Source organism: Leptonotus elevatus, chromosome 2, assembly GCF_054856555.1.
Source record: "Leptonotus elevatus isolate MCC_2025b chromosome 2, RoL_Lele_1.0, whole genome shotgun sequence".
Lineage (NCBI taxonomy): Eukaryota > Metazoa > Chordata > Actinopteri > Syngnathiformes > Syngnathidae > Leptonotus > Leptonotus elevatus.
In genome coordinates, this window is record NC_141240.1 from 35,543,395 (window position 1) to 35,563,805 (window position 20,411).

The 20,411-nt window shown below is 42.9% G+C and overlaps 1 protein-coding gene across 1 annotated transcript; it reads left to right on the forward strand.

Moving 5' to 3' along the window:
* The first annotated feature begins 1,797 nt into the window (after positions 1–1,797).
* On the forward strand, positions 1,798–18,917 carry emilin3b (elastin microfibril interfacer 3b). Its single transcript, XM_086066907.1, has 6 exons — positions 1,798–2,321; positions 12,423–12,545; positions 13,338–13,657; positions 13,977–14,323; positions 14,398–14,745; positions 16,187–18,917. Exons 1-6 carry the CDS (start codon positions 2,137–2,139, stop codon positions 17,330–17,332), a joined length of 2,469 nt encoding a protein of 822 aa, XP_085923033.1. The 5' UTR covers positions 1,798–2,136; the 3' UTR covers positions 17,333–18,917.
* Positions 18,918–20,411: the final 1,494 nt, after the last annotated feature.

Consider the following 20,411-nt stretch of genomic DNA (forward strand, 5'->3'; position numbering starts at 1 on the left):
CCAACCTGCATTCAGGTTAAAACATAACATCTGCAATGACAAAAGATTATGATTATTCCATTGCATCTCATTCTAAATCAGGGCTGGGTGACTGGCGGCCCGTGGACTGCATGCGGTCCGCACCCACGCTCGGAGTGGCCCCCTCAATTAATGTTAAAATAATAATATTTATTAATAAATTAATAGTAAATAAAACATTACAGTAATACATTTTTGGGAGGGGGATTATAAACGTTTCGTCTACAACAGTAGAGTTTCACTTGGTTTAACTACTGCTGTTAGTTTTGTTTAAAAAAAACAAATAAATGTTAAGGTATCGGATCGGGACTCAGAATCGGCCGATCTTCAAAATGAGGTGACTCGGACTCAGACTCCGGTCCAAAAAAGTGTGATTGGGACATCCCTACTACTACCTACTTTGTTTGTGATTGCATGACTTTATTGTACAGGACTGCCACCTAGTGGCCAATGCGGGCACACCATAAGGAGCAGCACACTGAATTGGACTGCAGCATTAAATCATGATACAGAAACTGAAAGTTTTACATTCCTTTTCACTATAAAGTAAAAAGTTAAAGTACCACTGATTGTCACACCCAACTAAGTGGAGAGAAATTCGTTCTCCGCATTTGACCTATCCCCTGGGGGAGCGTTGAGCAGCAGGGATTGCGCACCCCCCCTATTCCAACCCTTAATGCTGAGTGTCAAACAGGGAGGCAAATAGGTCCCATTTTTATAGTCTTTGGTATGACCCGGCCGGGGATTGAACCCACAACCTCCCAGTCTCAGGGCGGACACTCTACCACAAGGCGGCCATGGTTCAGGATCTAGAGATGGTCGTTCAGTAACCGGAAGGTCGGCTGTTTGATCCCCGCTCTCCCCAAGTCATGTGTCGTTGTGTCCTTGGGCAAGGCACTTCACACACATTGCCTCCAGTGCTACTCACACTGGTGTATGGAAGGTGCGAATGTTTGGTGGTGAAAGGAGGGGCCATAGGCACACACTGGCAGCCACGCTTACGTCAGCCTGCCCCAGAGCAGCTGTGGCTACTTAAGTAGTTTACCGCCACCACAGTGTGAATGTGTGAGTGTATGAATAATGTATCCATTCCATTGTAAAGTGTCTTTGAGTGTCTAGAAAAGCGCTATATAAATCCGATGCATTATTATTATTATTATTAAGGCCACTGAGCTGGTCATTATGATATTACTCTTCTATAAAATAGTATTTTTTTATAAAGTACAATATTATGGAGTGCTTCCTTATTTAAAAAAAAAAATTTGTGGGACGGCTGCTTTTCAATTCATTTCAATAGGGAAAGAAAATAATATTTGAGATGAGTGTTGTATCACTATAACTTACAAGCTGTTATATATAGAATTCCCTGTAGAGCAAATTTTAGGACGGCACCGAAGGCATCTGGGCGAGTACGTGCGAGTGCACTGGCACATAAGTGAGGCGAGGGCTGGAGTGATCTTGAGTGAGGTCCATTGTGTCTGTCTGTAGCATCCATGCGAATGGCAGCACACATGGGGTATTAAGTACAGTAACTCCCGGCGAAGATGGACTAAGGCAAAGAGCGAGTAAATACAGAATTAAATCAGAATTCCTGCTCTTGCTGGTGTGGTGCAGCCAGACCGGACTTGGGGTGGGTTATGCAAATGAAGTCTGTCTGTCTGCCTTCCCCCTTCAGACGCTGCCTCTTGCTCACACCCACACTCATTCATGCATCGTGCCGTGGACAAGGAGGGCTGAGCCTCGACAGCGGGTCCCCCCCCCCCCCCCAAACACTTATGTGTGTGTGTGTGAGGCTGAAACATTTTCTGGAGACACCCTCTCTATCTCTCCTCTTCCCTCCTCCAGCACACCTTTGTGCTGTTCTCCACTCTTCCTCTTGAGCCCCACAAGCCTCCTTCCTCTCTCCTCCGTCCGATGTGCGTCCGGCGCAGTTAGTGTACCCGCTGAAGGCAACACAGTCGAGATGCTGCTGATGTGACATCAAAACTGCATGAGGTCTGAGGAACTTCAGCACAGCACCCTGAGGAGCCAAAAGGATCTCACTCCTCAGCCTTCATTTCTTCTGCAGCCACCTTCCTTTTCCAGACTGAGGGATTAATAGTAAGGCGAGCTCAAACAATGGATGCCAAGTTGCGCCAGGTGCTTGCGCTGGTTTGTCTCCTCGGAGTCTTAATCTTTGCGGTGGACAGCAAAGGAACTTTCTATGGAGGTCATGTCAATCCATTTTATGGGCACAGATACAACATGTTCAAAACTGGACTCAATCCTCAGCACATCCCAAACAAGCCGATGACCAGACACAAGTAAGTGCTCTTCTTTCGAGACAGAGAAATTGTCATTCATCTTTAGCCGACAATTCTTTATCCAGAGTTTAACTATTACCAACCGGAGGGCCGTCCCAACGCTCTTCCCTTGAGAATCACCAGGTCTCTTTGAGTATTCCTTTCCAGAAATATGGTTTTAGTTAGGGCATCAGCTTTGTAATTGATCCTTGAATTTCAGTCTCTCTTTTTTTTTTTTTTAGTTTTCTAGTTTTCACCTAAAGCCAGCTGTACTTGGGCAGTGGTATGCAAGAACAACAATGACATAGAAAGCCCATGTTTTGGTATTTTTGGGGCATGAGCTAATAACAAGTGTACTGATTCCTCACTGTGTGTGTGTGGGGAAGGGGGGTGTACTGGACTCCATTAGTGTCTTTACAGTACAACTGGGCACCCACTGCCAGAAGGAAGAAGTGCGACTAATAGCCAATCAAGAGAAGTATCAGGGGAGAGCAGATACCTAGTGTCCTTGCATCATCAAATGAGGTGAAGAAAATTCTGTTTCCAATCAGATGTTATCACATCTAGAAGCCTTACATTTCGGGCGGTCACGGCACATGAGCAGAGAGGAATAACAATCCTACAACATGCTTGGGATTTGAAAGTCATGAAGTTGTGAGCTGGAACAAAGCTGTGATATATGTTTTTGCTGGATCTAGATGACTGATGTTTGGCCCTCAGGGCTTTGTTTTCCCCCCTGCCCTTCCTGTCTCTTTTGCTTGGCTTCCCCTGAGAACGCTTACAGCTTTGGACAGCTCCCCAGCTACCTGCTGCTTCACTCAAACTGCCTCAATCTTGCCATGTGCACTCACCAGCAGAGACGTTTTACTGAGGGCACCAAACTCAATTCTTCAGTTGCGCTGAAAAATTCTGTCCATAAATGATTAAATTGGTGACAAAGGGCAGCCTTGGTGGAGTCCACCCCTCACTGGAAATGAATGTGGACTAAACAGACCCAAAACAATCAGAGGCTTTAGCAACTCTGGGAAGATCTCATCTATCTTCGGGACCCTGTCAGCAAGAAGCTTTGTAAAAACCTCAGTGACCTTCCATCTGAGAAATGGGAGAGCTCACATCAGAGTCCCCTGACTCTGCTTCCTCATGAAAAAGTATGTTGGTAGAACTGAAGAAGTATTCACCCCACCAACTCGCAACAGGTTGAGGCGCTTTTTATTCTCACTTTTCCATCTTACAAAGCCCTCAAAACACTTTACAGTTGACTACTCATTCAACTACTGATGATGCTAGCATCAGGAGCAACTGAGGGTTCAGTATCTTGCTCAAGGATACTTCAACATGGTCACAATTGCATGGGATCAAACTCACAACCTCTGGGTTGGGAGACGACAACTCTACCACTGAGCCACAGCGCCCCACAAAGTTAAAGGTGTGCTGCTGAACCAGAATTTCCTCAAATTTGTCTGGAGATGTACTCCATGGCATCACAAATTCCAGAAGCAAAATCCATCCCGTTTTTCCTGGTAGTACCCATCAGCTGCCTCCAAAGTCCCTCAGGCCAAAAAGGCTGACGGGGCATATTCTTCAGCTGGGCAGCATCCCTCTCTAGCAGTGTCCACTAACAGGTTCGGTGATTTCCACCACAATAGGCACCAATCACCTTACGGCCACAGCTCCAATCCACGGCCTCAACAATGGAGGCATGGAACATGACCCACTTGGACTCAGAGTCCCCCGCCTCTTCATAAACATGGTCAGAGAGCAGGGAAATATGCCAGACATTCCTAGCAGAACCTCACAATATGTTTAGCTCTGCCAAGTTGGACCACCATCCGAGTCAACATACCACCAGTTGGTGATTGATTGACAGCTCCGCCTCCCTCTTCACGCAAGTGTCCAAGACACATGGACTCAAGTCTGATGACACGAACTGCGACCTAAAGTCTGGCTATGATTACCTACATGAGCACCGAGACTATCCTCTCGTTCACCGAGGTGAACACAAAGGTACAGGCACTGAGCCATTGGCCCCACAACTGCTCGGCGCCTCTCACCGTGTGAACCAAAGTGTACCAAAGACCCTCTCAAGAGGACTGGTTCTGAAGCCCAAGTCGGACCCTCTGAACCTCATGTGGTATTCCACACCCCTGGAGCTAGCTTTGATAGCAATTTCAAATAGATTTATTATCGTCATCATTACACTAGACACAAATAATTTTACTGAACTCTGATGAGAATAGACTGAGCCAGTATGTGCATGGCTTACAATATACCTTGTACCTTTTCAAGCTTGTCACCTTTGATTGACTGGTAAACCTGACTTTATAGATATTTAGTTGATCTATAATAGTCAGTAATTGCTTGCTGTCAGGGTGATAATCCTCTACATGTGCTTGCAAGTCTAACTATAGCCATTATAAAAGAGGTGTTGACCTACCTTAGCCATAGTTGGGCCCTGAGGACACATAGAACTAAGACCACCTCTAGAAATAAATCAGCCCTGTTGCTGCCAATTGAAGAGATACTGTACATAGAAATAACACACATCTATTGAATGTATGTCAAAGTGTACGGAGCCAACACAACTGTGTGTTTATATGTGTTAAGGCTTGGGTACATTGTTGCATTGAAAGACTGTGGTCACACATAAAAGTGATCATCACAACCACTTGCTGCTGACAGGAAGAGTGCAGCTAAAAATAAAAATAAATCAACATAGTAACAAAGTAAGCACCACCCCACGTGCATCTATCATCATGACAACACACCAGTGGACCAGCAAATACGCAACAGGTGGAACATTGTCCCCAGGCTTGGTTGAGGGTGATGTAGATCACTTATGATCCCAGCAGATGCCACATGCCATCACTGAGCAGGTCACAGATCTAGCCAAAGGCTTTTCAGTGATGCATAGGACAGAGATCGGGAGGGGGTCGGGGGGGTTAAAGGCCACAGAGGTCGTGAAGGTCAAGGGTTATGGCCTGTTGTTGTAAGTTGGTGTTGAGTGTCCAGTGGAGAGCAATGCTGGTTAGTAAAATTCCCACCTCACCTCGCAGCTAAATTTGATCAAATGTTCTGTTGTCATCACCTTTGTTGATAACATCTTCAACACTTGAATGAGCTCTGCTATTTATTTACAATTGATGATGGACGTGCTGTCATGCCCGTATGCCAACATTACAGTAGGTTGCCGAGTCATCAACTTGACTTTCAAGCCACTGGGACAAATAAGCTATTTAAAGCAGCAGGAGTGTGGGAAAGTTGCCCTTTTGCCGAGTTCCTACTAATGGCGCTCACATATGTTTCCTTTAAATATGAATCTGCGGATCATAGCTCAGCTTTGCATAAATAAACAAGGGCTAAAGTGCAGATCCGTGCACGGCAGCGATGTGGCCAGGAAAGTTTGGGTTACCTTTGAACGGAGCCGAGCTCCCTGCAGTTGTTATGCTTAAGCTCCTCGCCTGCTTACTGTATCTTTGAATTTAGTCTGCGACTGACATGAAAGAAGTGACCTCCATCTAACAGTCATTTATTCATCTGACACACCAGGAGGCTTATTTTCAGATATTGATGTGGGAAAGAGCTGATAAAAAACATCTTTAAAAATGGCTGCTGTCGTTTATTGACTGAACTAAAGACTGTCTACCGCATTCATGAAGGGCCAATTAGAACAGCAAGCAATAGATTACTTCCTTGACAGGCAGTGGCATCATAAGAGGGTGGGAGTGATGATGATTCTACATGCCCATGACAAAATAGTGTAACGTTGTTGAAATAATCAGGCCAAGTATAGCACTAACAACTCTTTTTAATCAACAGTTTTCAAGTGCCAAACAGCAGGCTGAACTCCCAGAACACAACAGCCAATAGCGTGCGTAGCTTCCAAAAAAAACAGTCTGTGATGCCTTCACGAGTTCAGTTGGCCCATCCAGACCATTGGAAACTACCCAACTCGCAACCCCAAAGATTGCTACAATACGATTTTAAATGTGCAGCCAAAAGTACCCCCCCCCCCCCCCCCCAAAAAAATAGTGTTAGGTAACGCTAACTACTAACACACATCAGTTTGAATTTTAATTTTTGGAATGTGCAATCAATTAAAAATCAGTTGATAAACTTATTAACTTGTCAAGCAGAAATTACGCTAATTCTGCATTGCTTCGGAATTCTCAGTACAAGACAGGACCAGAGAAGGAGGATTTTGTTCACAGATAATTTTACTAATGTTCTACTCTCATCTTTGTACTAACAATTTCAACACTGGATTGTTGAATTTGGGGAAGATTATTAATTGTTAATTTTATTATTTTAAGCGAAAGCTGTCTCTCTTACAGTGGACAGGTGACAAAGTGTCAATAGCATGTCAACACTTTTATAACAATAAAGTAAACTATGCTGAAATAAGTTAAATGAGAGAAACTTATATACATACAGCCAAACCATACATACATTTTCTACATAATAGTTTCAATCTACAAGTGCTGTCTCACTTTCTTCAGTCGCATGAAGAATTCAAAGCATGGCATTGCCGCGGTTTTGGTTACACTCCCAACAAACAACACAAAGCAGTAATCCTTATTAGCAAGTCCAATTTTTAACCTCTCTTTTTCTAGAAACACTGAGAAGTATTCTTACTCTAAGAAGATTATGTGCTTTGCCAAATGCCTGAGGATAAAAAAAATAAAATAAAAAAAAAAGTAAATGTTGTGTGGTGTTTAAGCATTATAACGTTAAGTAGTAGAAAGCACAAACAGAGAAAACCTTCCGTGACTCATCAATTGCAACCATGTTAATCGAGAACCATAAGAAAGTTAGATGAAATGTCACAATTTGTAGCCCCTACAGTCAGGCAGCTCCTAATTAGATGCAAAATGAGCCATTAAAGATTTATTTATTTTAAGCCAGACCATTCCTGTCATAAAGCGTCAGTGTTCATTCTTGGAGTCAAGAACCCTGAAGGTGAGAGGCGAGGAAATAATGAGGAACGTGGGCGCGTTGGTGCCAATCTGTCAACACACAAACTGAGAAAGTAGCAGCTTGGAGAAGTCGACGAGAGAACAGACAATAATTTCTCAGAGTCAGACGAACAAAATGAGTAAGAAAAACGAGCAAAGGCAGGACAACGTGCATGGGTCGCTAATTAAAACAAGATTGTCTGCAGATTTTTAAGAGGGACTACAGAAGGCTTGTGTGAAAAGGGGGGCTTTGGAAGGTGAGTTGTTTTGGGCCGAGCAGAGGGAGGAGGTCGAGCAGCAGCAATATTTGCCAAAAACACTGCACGTGAAAATTCAAGATAGGAATTCCGCTGTCCCCCTGGGAGACGCAGCAAGCCAGCTTACAAGTGTAATGCTAGACTGGAAATATTTACAGTGGGATGGGGCTGCTGGTGGGAAAAAAAAAGACAAGTGACGAAGGACAATATTTTGGTGTGGGCCTGCAGAGACGAGGGAAGCGGGAAGCGTGGCAGGAGGAGGTGAAGAGGGTTTTGTTGTTGATTGGAGTTGGAGCGGGTACAGCCTGCTGTGATTGGGAGGACAGTTTTGCTTGCTTGAGAATTTCTTTTAGCATGAGCTCAGATGGGTGGTTCCGACAATGTGGACCTGGTGTTTTTAATATGCCGGGAGGTATTGGCACATTCGTACAATCGTGAAATGCACAAGAAGCCACATCTTTTAAAGGCTCTGTGAATGGTCAGTCTACAGTGATGCCTTTAGTGACCTGAAGATTTTCGAGATACGAACTGTCGTTCTGACATTTTAATTTTTTTAAATTAGACTTGCAAACAAAAATTCAAGATATGAGCACTGTATGGTCAATGAAATCAACTCAAATGACTTCACAAGAAACAACAGTTTGGTAGATAGTGAACAATTCTTCAAAAGAAGCTTCAAGTTGTTTATTGCCACTGAAAGTTGTAGTTTACTGTCAAAATGAACATAAAACAGAGAGAAGTACTACGTTTGCCTTCCGCTAGCTTAATGCTAACACACAAAGCAAAACCAATAGCTAGGGGCTGGACTCACTCCTAAAATGCTGATTCGCTAATCGTGTCGACATCAGCGAACAAATTCCAGAAACGTATTTCACCGAAAAGTTTTTTTGACCTAAATTGTAAATGGAGAAGACTGTCATACTGTCTAGTGCTTTAATCTACAACATATGGTGTTCAAAGCGTATTACAAAGCCCGACATTCAATTATTCGAATTCCTGCCGCATTGTTCTAACCACAGAAAGTTGTTCTTTTAAGCTTCAAATTGCTTTCCTTAAGTAGACTCTGGCATTGAATTGTGGCCAATGGTAGAATCTGGGTCGGTTATTGTACACTTTGATGTTGTAAAATAGTAGTCCTCGCGGCAAACAAAATGCTGGATGGGTTAGCCTGCATGCAGTAGCTAGCTGTGGAGAGTAAACCCATATTTTTATATCATATATTAGCAAGATAGAGCAAGCCTTGGTGTGTGTCAGCTCATGGAACTCCTTAGCGATTTTGATGATTTAAAACGGCCAATTGTCTGGGGGGGGAGCTCCGTGATCAACACTCACATTTGTGTTTGCTTTACGTCAAATCACCAGAGAAATTTTGAAGGGTGCTATGTTGGCTCTCAATGGTAGCACCATAACGACCGCCAGAACGAGACCAGAAATTTCCTGTGAACTGAAGTGTTCTCTTATTAGTGTGAAATGATCCCAAACTTTAAACATACTCTGTCTTTGACCATTTTTTTTCCCCGCTTGTGTGTTTTTTTGCTACATGAATCTGCAGTAACCGACAGAGTGGGAAAATAACCACTGCAAAATTCTGATATAAGTACAGTTAAAAAATAATAAGAAATCGGCGATGCACTGAACTGTGATATAGCGAGGGACGACTGTCTGATGTTTCTTGAAAGACGCAACAATTTAGCAAACTTTTCTTTTCTGCTTTCCCCGAATGGGTTTGTGAAGCAAACTCTTTTGTGTGTTGAGTCACTGCTGGCTAAGTGAGAAGTGGAATAAGACCCCGATAGACATTTTAAATCATTTCTTAACAGCAGCAGTTATTTATAGGATTTATTAGGTGAATTGACAGTTTCTTTTTCCACTAATGTTTTTTTCTTCTTCTCACACTTACCTTATTGCCAGGCCCTGCCAATAAATTGAAAGCTTTATTGTGCCTTTGCTTTTGACACTTACTGGTTAATATGTGGCCACTCTTTGTCATGTGTCACCATTGATCACAAACCTATTATACTCTCTCAAACAGCAGTCTCCTTGAGATATATTGCCTTTGAACTCATGTGTGAAAATAGCTCCTCATATACATCTAATCTCAGATCACTTCAGATTAGGGACGTCATAATTTATTCTCACTCTTCACAGAAGCAGACAAAACAAAGTTGCAGCCAATTTGAGAACGTTACAAATGAGTTGCTATTTGTAGAGATAAAGTATGTGTGTGCTGAGATATGGAAATAAAAGACTCCACTTCTTGATTACACCTGTTTCAGATGTGCACATGCAACCTATAAAGTTGGACATCCCTCTTTCTGTAAAAGTCAACTTTATTGAATAGCCCTTAATCATAAAAGCACCTCAAAGCGTTTCAGAAACCCTCAGTTGACAAAGATTAGAAGACAGCCTGATCTGAACTCCCCAACCGGGCAAGGTTCAACTCAAAACCTTGGGGAAAAAGATGAAATCTTGAGAAGGACCACAGATGGCGAGATCCCCCCTTCCAGGACGTATAAGACACAACAAAAATACCACCCAGCGATGCAAAACCCTTTTGACAGATGTGTGAAAACGGTCATACAGTAACACTTAATATTCACACATGCAGCGCCTGCTCCCAATCAGCCACAAGCCCAGAAAGCCTTTTTGTCAACCCTCAACTACACAAACACATCACAATGCTTACGTGACTGCTGCTGGAAATCTACAAGGACACCGGAACTATTTATTTTGAATTTACATGGATAAACTTCCACTTAGTGTACTCTGGCCCATTACTGAACAATTGTGTTGAACGTGATCTTGCACAAGGATGTCGATGCCAGATTCAACGCATGCCGAAATATAAGAAATAAGTTTTGGTCTTTTTGGAGGGATGAAAGACTTCAACAAATCATGCTGAGTAGATCACGAATGCAGAGGAAATAATAAGCAGTGGTCCCCTTCAGGGATAAGTAAGTATGTATATGCTTAGTATATAGCCTGCAGGTGGGGCGGTGGCAGTGCATGAGCGTGAATGCATTTCAACCGTTTCAACAGCAGCGTCGGGAGACGTATAGAAAGAGAAAATGTCTTATTGCTGTGAGATTTTGGTTGAGGTCAGTTGAAGTTAAATGTCATTACTTGTGCAACATATTGCATTTTTTCTTTTCTTCCCTCCCCTCTGTTTCCAATTGATTCTCACCATTCCAACTTCAACAGCTCCAACATTTCACACCTTCCAGGCTACTATTTTTCTCATTCTGACCGATTTAACCCGTTACATCTATGAACCCTTCAGCTCATCCCTACCACAAATGTTTGTCAAAAGCCAAATATTGCATTTTTTTTTTAAAAACTAGTTTAAAGTTAGTTTATCAGTTTTGTTTAAAAACTCAAATATTTAATTTTCCATGTGCCAGTAAGAACCGAACTAGACAATTTCTGAAGTCATGTGTTGCAAGGTATGCAAAAACTGTATCTGACTTTTACGTCTGATTACAGAATATGAGGACATAGATGATATGAGATGCTGCGTCTTCTGTCCGAAGTTGAAGGTCTTAAAAATTTAAAGCAACGAACCTATTTGTATTATCTCATAGCCTCACCCAGTAACAATCCATAAGTGAGTTGATAAGATACGCAGTATTGACTATGGAATCAGAATTGGTTCAATTCTGATCAATTTCCATTCCTACCCATTACGGAGATTTCAAAATTCCGACCTGTAATTACAATGTTAACAGGAATTTCCAGTTGTGTCATTGATATGGACCTATATTCACCACCCAGGGCCACCAGCCAACAACAGAGCAGGAGATGCCTAATACATTGTGACTGCAGCGTCTAAAGCAGTGCCATTGTTTTTCTCACTGATATGGGCCAATGTCAGCCGTCCCTCTGGGCCCCATTCAACTCGGGGGCCCTCGGCGATTGCCCGACTTGCCTGCCCAATTCGATGAGTCTTTGATTGCATCTTCCCTCCCAATGCACGAGCTGGCAGTAGTTTGCATGAGTCATTGTGACTCCTGCACATGAGATGATGGGAGGACATACAAACACTGTCAACACGGTCAGTGATTAGCAGGCCAACGTTTCTCACAGATTGTAAAAGGCGATCCTGCCTGTTCACCCTCTTAACCTGTTAACTCAGAACATGTTGGGCCAGCTCAGCCCCTGTGTTCCCCCCTGCTCGTCCAAAAACACGGCCTTGTCCGGAGCAGCTGCAGAGCAATATTAAGGGCCCGCATGTGTTGCTAAATACTCCCGGCTGAATGAAAGAAATTGTTCACATGAGAGTCTGAAGAGTGCAGAAAATCATTTCCTGTGCTGCACGGTGGAACATTTTGGTGTTGGAGGCGCTTTTCTGGCAATGATGAGAGAAGGAAAGGTTTAGGTCCAGTGCAATGAATTTTTTTTTTGGGGGGGAAGTACTTTGCGGGTAATGACTCTGCAATCTAAGCAGTCTAAAATCTGAACTGTATATGTACGTTTGTTGTCTTGCATGCTGTACATGTAGCAGCATGATGTCATAGCTACTGGCTGTTTCCTTAAGCAAGATTTGAAATGCTGTTAAGGAGCAGATGATTATTTTTATTATATACAGTTTAATGGTGAAAAGTAAGGCAAAATGGGCACTAGAAAATGGCAACTCACAAATGGATGAAAAGTAGACAGTAAAACATATACACCGCCCATCTAATCAATGTTTACATTGAAGGAATTAAAAGTGCTTAATCGTGGAACAATGCAAAAATCAAGAACAGATGGAAGTGAGAATTACTGAAGAATTATGAACTCATGAAGGTTTCATTTTGGATGACAAATACATGAGGAAGAAATATTGTCATCACATGCAGCTGGACAAGCAAAGGCCTTTGGATGAATCGTATTATACAATATTAAATTCTCATTTCCCTTTCCTCTCCCTGCAGAAACCACTGTGCCTATGTGGTCCAGAGGAACATCACATGCACCATGCAGGATGGAGTAGCGACATACGTGAAGGCTGAGTACACAACCAAATGCATCTGGGGGCAGAAGTGTCCAGTTATCATGTATGTTTACACGCAAATGGAAATAAAGGAAAAATGTGCAGTGTAACGTTACATGTATTATCTCACATGCAAGGGGGAGGGGGGAAAAAGCTTCTGGAGTTTGCACTGTAACAAGGCTGCCCTCTAGTGTTAAAAGGTATTCCTCCACAGACAGTAGATGAGTGGAAATTGAATTTAGATTTCAATTAAATACAATCATAGTTGGTTCATCATGTCACTTTTGAACAAACTGACAGTGGATTGACTATATATATATATATATATATATATATATATATATGATAAGGAAAAGCAATGTCAGACTGTATATGCATATCCTGAGTGAGTTTTTGATTTGCCTTCCAAAGGCCCATTTGTAATAACATTCTGTATCTCACAAGGGAAATTAAAGGAGTGGGTTTTCCCTCCAAAAAAGATGACTCACTTCAGCGTGTGCCTGTGAGCGTGTGTGTGATGAGACAAAGTTGATTCCAAATCAAGCAATCAAAAAGAAATCCAAGCTTAACAAAAGGTAACACAAGCATCCAATAATGACCCTGGTTCAATCTCTTGGTCCTAAAGACACATCATTTATATTACACTTCAGACTAATCTTCTAATATCCCCCTAATCCGTCTTTAATCCCACAGACAATGACTACATCCCGTTATCTTTGCCATGCCCTTCTCATCTTTTTGTCCTCTGACTGGTCTGTAATAATTAGTTGAAACAAAGACTGAATTAGTGATATGAAACAAGTTACAACAAGACCATTTAAATAAATCCTGAAGGTGAATTTGTTTTCTTGTTTAGGTACAGGACATTCCACAAACCAACATACAAAGTGGGCTACAAAACGGTGACTGAGCTGGAGTGGAGATGTTGCCCCGGCTACTCTGGAGACAACTGCTATGACGGACCCACCTCAGTGCCTGACTCAATGCCTCCTTTAAAGGGAGCAGCTTTGCCACATCGCCCTGGGATAAAGGGTGTTCCCCATGGGCCGAGAGTCCCCGTTGACCAGAAGCCTGGAGGAGCACAGCTGGAGCCGGGCAAACTCTACCCCAACCTACATGATCACAGACCAATACCCAGCGGACAGTTGCCTGCGGGAAATGGAAAAGTAAATACTGGTGAGAATGAATATGTAAATAATGTCAATTGGGGCCAGCGTGGCTCCGTGGTAGAGTTTTTTTTCCCAACCCCAGAGGTTGTGAGTTCGATCCCATGCCATTGCGGCCATGTCGAAATATCCTTGAGCATGATACCGAACCCACAGTTGCTCCTGATGCTGCGACGCTGCGTCATCAGTAGGCGAATGAGTAGTTGAATTGTAAAGCGCTTCGAGGGCCTTATAAGGTTGAAAAGCGCTCTATGAATGAAGTACCATTTACCAATGCTTTTGCATCAGACCTCCTTTCTTTGATTGTGCTTCATTCAATTGAAAAACAGGTCACACATTTGGGGTTTCTGGAGTGAGTGGCGAACGTTTGGACCGTTTGGAGGACGACCTACGCCGCCTTACTCTGGGCCTCAACTCTCTCAATGGGGCGGTGGCCGGCCTGGAGGAGCGACTGCGTACATCTCTTCGGGAAGACACCAACAAAATCCTGGTCTCGCTGCTGCCCAGCCCGCCTCATGGGCCTGACTCGGCTGTAGGATTTGGGGTGATCCCCATAGGCACTCCTGGTGTACTGGGAGGGGAAGAAAGCTTCAACAGGTTTGGAGATCTTGCAGGGAGGGTGACAGAAGTCAAGGATGAGCTACGAGCCAAGACTCACATATTAGAGGAGATTCAGGTTTGTGGCACATGTTAAATAGTTGAACACTTCTATGGCTTTCCCATTCCTAATTGAAATGTGTGCCTCTTTAGGGAATGGTCTTAGGCCATGACGGGCAGCTCAAAAGACTGCTGGAAGGAGCAAGAGGAAGGCCCATCCCTGGGCCCAGCTCGGCTTATCTGGACAGTATCCTGGAGGCCAAGCTGGCTGGGATCCAGACTGAGATCCTGGATGGATTTGAACGGCGACTCTCCCGTCTGGAAAACCATTGTGAGGAGAGGATTGGGGCCGTGCAGAGACAGTGCCACAGGGAGCACATGGATGGCCAAGAACAGATGCAGCAGTCCCTTGATGGAAGAGAAACTGGGCTGAGGGCGGAGTTGGGCTCATTGCAGGCTCAGATCCAAGGCCTAACGCTTACAGAGAGCTGCTGTGGACAGGTATTAAAAAAGGAAAAGTCAAATCCTAAAGTAAATGCTTGACAGTCTTTCATATTGGAATTACCACGTCTCAAATCCTAGAAATAATTTACACACGTTTTGCTCATTTGTTTTTTTGACAAGTTAAAAAAAAAAAATCATTAGGGACCCTGCAAAATGAATTCGGAGATTTTTTTTTCTTTTTCTAAATACATTGTACATGCCCATTATTGATTCTCTGTCTCAAGACAGAACAATGTCGTAATGAATTGTGGAGATACAGCGTTAAATTGTATTTCACCATTTTAGTTTTGTTTTGTTGGCATTAGTGATTATCTGGCACAAATTGCTAGGCCCAAAGCCTGTTAGCTTATGAGCAAGTTGGTGGCTAGCGTCTTTTGTCGTGGCGTGGAAAGCCCCGCTGTGACCCGGTGGAATATATATCCAGCCACCTGTGGCTTTATGCTAAATATTCTCACATATTTCAAAACATTTAGTGATATGCAGTGGCACAATGTAGCTAAGACAAACTGAGCAGTGCAGTTGTGATCAATTCAATGCCCTGAGCAAGAAATGACCTGGATAAATATCCACAAAAATAATGGAGCAACCGGTTTTCTGGACAGTGTGGTTTGACATTTGAGATTTTCTAAATTAACAACTGGGACACTACAATTTTGCTGAAAATCAAATAATAATACGTTCATATATATATATATATATATATATATATAGACTCACATCTTCAGTTGTATTGCAGCTTCTGCTAGGAAAGCAGTAATCGTGTGTCAAAATTCAAATTGACTTCCGTGTTTGTAACATATGGGAAAAAGGGGAAGAGACGTATGCCATAAAGCATTCAGCACATTTGTAGTTTTTTTTTGTGTGGCAGTGTTGCTACCATCCTCCTCAAAATTGCTTAGTACCAGTAAAATTGATAAAGACCCCCTCAGGCCATGGCAAAGGTACCATTCAACTAGTTTTAAGTCTATGTTTCATCCGAAGAGTTATGAAAATATTTTATTAAGGTTGAAAAGTTCCTTAGTGCTACTTTAATTACTTGCAAAATTTAGAAAGGAAAAAAATGACCCAAATAGTTTGACATTAACAAATATTCTGTATGTCATACGCAAACATTTGTTAAATGCTTAATGTTTATTGCTCAAACACAACCTGTGCTACCTTTAACGCAACCATCCGCTGTCAGCTGAAGGATCATCTACGGCAAAAATTAAAGTGTGGTTAACCTGCGTTAATACATGATTAAGGGATAATTTTTTGTGATCAATTAATTAGTTAACACTTTAACTTTGAGAGAACTAATTATAAGAATTATACGTTTTTTTGTTTTTTTTAATTGATAGCCTTACCATGAAATGCATAATAGTACATTTCAATAACTATCTCGTGTAGACATTTGACATGTTTTTGACTTATACCAAACCATCCTTGATCATTGCAGGTGAACAGCCTCTCTCGGCGTGTGCTGCTACTGGAGGAGTCTGTAAAAAGTCTCACAGAATCACAGCGTCAACTCCAATCAGCACTCGGTGAGCAGAGCATCCACGTGGAGACGCTGATCGAGACCCGCTTGGTGGATCTGGAGGGCCGTCTCAATTCTACTGAAGGCGGAACGGATGGTGTGTCGGGCTTCCCTGGTGGCCTGGATGGCTTCAAGAACATGCTGGAGGACAAACTGAAGACCCTAGAGGAGAGGGTGTTTGTGGCTGTTGAGGAGCTGAGCAACGGCACTTCACCAGCGCTCCTGGAGGGCCAGGTGGTCCCACCCCTGGAAACAGACATCGAGTCGGTGAGGAGAAAATTAGACGGCAATCTGGACGGCATTGAAAAACGTCTAGTGGACCTGGAGCTCCTCTGCACCTCCTCCTGCTCACCTTCAACTCCTCCAGCAGGGGGTGTCAGAGTCAGTGAAGCGGACACGGAGTGTGAAGACATGGAGAACAAGATGACCAATCGTCTGGACTCTCATTCGGACAAGCTGGACCGTCTAAACAGCACACTGAAGAGCCTACTCCTGCGGATCGCCCGAGAAGAAGCAGGCGACTCCGTCTACGGCGAGATCACCCTGCTGAAGGTCAACATCAACTCTGTGAACCGAACTCTCAAGGGACTAAAGGACTCTATGAGTTTTATTGCAAGTGAAGTGGGCCACGCCAACTCCAGTTGGGAACAGCGGGAGCAGCAGCTTGCCAATCAGGTGCAAGGGATCACCAAACTAGTGGGCCAGCAAGCCTCTCTCCTGGGGGCCGGGGAGAGGCGGCTGGCCCAGCTGAAGGGAGAACTTGTGGCCTTAAAGCGACAGCTCACCGGGGGGCTTCAAGGCTGCCGGACTACGGCCAAAGAAGTTCAGAAAGAGGTGAAGGATGTTGATAGCAGGGTGAGCCAGGTAGAGGGCCAGTGCAATAGTTTGGGGGAGCTGGCCGAGCACCTGGAGAGGATCAGGGCAGAACTTGAGAGACACTCGGACTCCTACCTGGCTCACATGAACGGCACCCACGTCGTGCGTTCAGAGAAGCTTGCTGAGCTGAAAGGGGAAGTCAAAGACAATGTGCCAAAGCAAGGAGCAACACCTAAAATAGACCAGTAGCATCCGAGCAACGACACAAAAAAAAAGAAAAAAAAAGAAGGCTCAAATGATGTTTTCTGCTTCTCCCCACATTCACATTCAATCTGCTCTCCACACATACAAATTCATTGGAGTGGTGAAAGCCATTTTACATAAACCCGCCACCGCAGTGCCTCCAGATGACCTGCTTATGAGGAGAAGCACACACACAATCAAGAGACACACCTATGGTTGTGGAGCGTTTCTAATCGACGGGGCATTTCACCACCACGTTTCTCATCTTTTTAACTTATATGAAGTTGATATTGTTAAACAGATTGTAATGATACTTTTGTATTAGAGGTCTCTGTGTGAGAATGCTAAACAAAAGCTACGTTCACACTGCAGGCAAATGCGACCCGGATCGGATTTTTTTTTCCCCCCTAAATGCGACTTGACATTTTTATGCCAGTCTGAACGGTCCAAATCCGATTTTTTTCATGTCCGACCTGGGTCACTTTCATATGTGGTCCTAGATCGGATACGTATACGAATTTTTGTAATGCGACCGCAGTCTAAACGGCCAAATCGCACATATCCGACCGCTACGTCATCAAAAGTCCAATATGCGTTCCGTGCATTAGCGGGAGCTCAAACAGGCTCGCCCCATTTTCACACAACATTATTTTTACCCCCTCATATTATTTCTACCCCCTCACTTCTCTGTAGATAGTAAAATATGAGATGGTAAAATTATGAGCCCCGACACCTGACTTATGAAAGTCCGTGGCCCTGACACGCTGGACCGTACGTATTTACTTCTGCAAACACAGTGCTGAGTGACTTTGTAATTAACTAATTAAACCCCAAAACGTATAAATACGTTGTTTAATACTTTGTCCGTATTTATGTTTATTTTTTTCATGCTAGGCTTTGATACAGCTTCTGAAGAGGTTGCTAAAGGCAATGGTAGTTATTACAATAAAACGGCCAGCAGGTGGCAGCAGAGTATAAGAGATCAGCCAGGGCCATGTTGCAACAAGTTTGTGAATAATGATGAAACTTAGCTATATTCTAATGCTAATTGCTGCAAAACGGAAACAGATACTAGTACACTTTTTTTCTAGATGAAAGAAGACTTTTAGTAGGTTCCATGTTTTTATAGCAATAGAACAGAATATTCTGCGGACCTTGCAAAATCAGTCAAAATCCAGTAAAACAGCAAGAAGCAAAGGGTGTTGCTTCAGGGAAAATGGCTGGGAGTGAATGTGAATGCTTACTTAAAAAAAAATAATGATAATCGGATTTCACCCAAAAATCGGAATTGAGAATTAAGACCTGCAGTGTAAACGTAGCTAAAAATGACCTGGGACTAATACGTTGCTATGGGTTTCTCTTGACAAGCGTGCTCAATACCTTCTGTGTAGACAATTGGGTGGTCTTTATATCACTTTGGTGCTATTTACATATTCGTAAACATCTCATTGTATACGTTAAAATATGCATTTCTCCACTGGCAGTTGTATGAATTTGTTTTGATGGCTTCAGGTTTTAGTGAAGTTCTGCAATGTACTACAAAGTTGGGAGACAGCACATTATTGGCTGAGAAATAAAATCCCAAACTCCCCAGTGTTGTGCATTTGAAGAATGCTGGAGCGTCTAAGTGTTATTTAGTCTGATTAATGAGGGTAATAACATCCAGCAAAAGCTGGGCCGTGGTTACGCTATTTAATTGATTACAATTTTATTTATCCCTAAGGCTAATAGTTATGCGACAGAGCTGATATTGAGTTTATATTAGATTTTAAGGTTTTGTTATGGAGCCATTTGCCATGTCTTTTTGTGTTTTTATTGAGGAGCAATATTAACGCTAAATAGTCTTGCATTATCAATTCACATAAAAAGGAAACAGCCGGGTACTCGTTATGTATTCTGATGGCCACGGGAGTGTGCGCAAGCTAAGACTCCGTCGGAGCACATTTGCTTTCAACTCTTCCTTGCAAAAAATGCTCCGAACAAGTCAGATTGTGATGACGTCTCCTGTGCTCAGCTCTTTTCAGGTCACATCTTCATCTCAGCTCTGGCTGGGCCCAATCTAAAACTTCCATTTAGCGCTGCAGGAATCCTTGGTTGGCTTGGATGTACTTTACACTTGGGCCACAATGACAGGTGAAATGTATTTATTTATTTTTCACCTTTATTTATCCAGCTATTCTGAGACAATGATGAACTGATTTTCATCTGCAACTGGCTTCAGACAGCAGAGTTATTTTTTATTTTTTTTTAAAGCGGAATAAAAGCCAAAATAAATACATATACAACAAACAATATAATGTAATATAGTTACATATGGACATTGCAAGATGACCACTCTACCACTGAGCCATGCCGCCCACAAAGAGGTTGTTCAAACTGCTGAACTTGAGCGTGCGGGTGGTGGCATGCATGGAGATTGAAGATATGGCGGGCACTTCCCGAAGAGTGTTTAGATAAACACGGATTAATGTATTTGTCTGTCAGTCATTCATCTCCAGAGAGTCCTCTTCAAGTCTCCCAAAAACATGGCTAAATAAACTATTGTCTCATAAAACCAAAGTTGTAGAATGGGTCAGATAATTATTTGATTGTCAGTTTGTAAAACATTAGCATTCTACACTATTTATGATTGTTATTAGGATTACTCTTCATGTTGATTCTGACTTCATTTGAAGGCAGTGAATGCAGCACCCAAAGGCAAAGAAGGACGTCTTGGATGATCAGATTTTATGCTTATGAAGGTCTTTGTGGTTCTGCTGATGTTCCAACATTTCACCCATTAGCATCTTACGAGATATGAGAAAATGATTCACAGTACGTTTGACATTTGCTTAAGTAATTGGAAGGACGTCTGCCCAGAGAAAGCAATTGAGTTTATTGAATACAAACACAACATGTCCTTGTATGAAAATCCGCTCGCTTCGCCAAACATGCCGCTCACAAGACTGTAGTCACACGGTGCTGTCAGATGAGGTCATGTGGTGAGAGCGTGGATGAAAGGCTTGCTAGAGTCAGAGGTTAGGAGGAACCATGAAATGAATCATGGAGGGGGAAAAAAAACAACCTAACCTGCCAACGCAAGTGC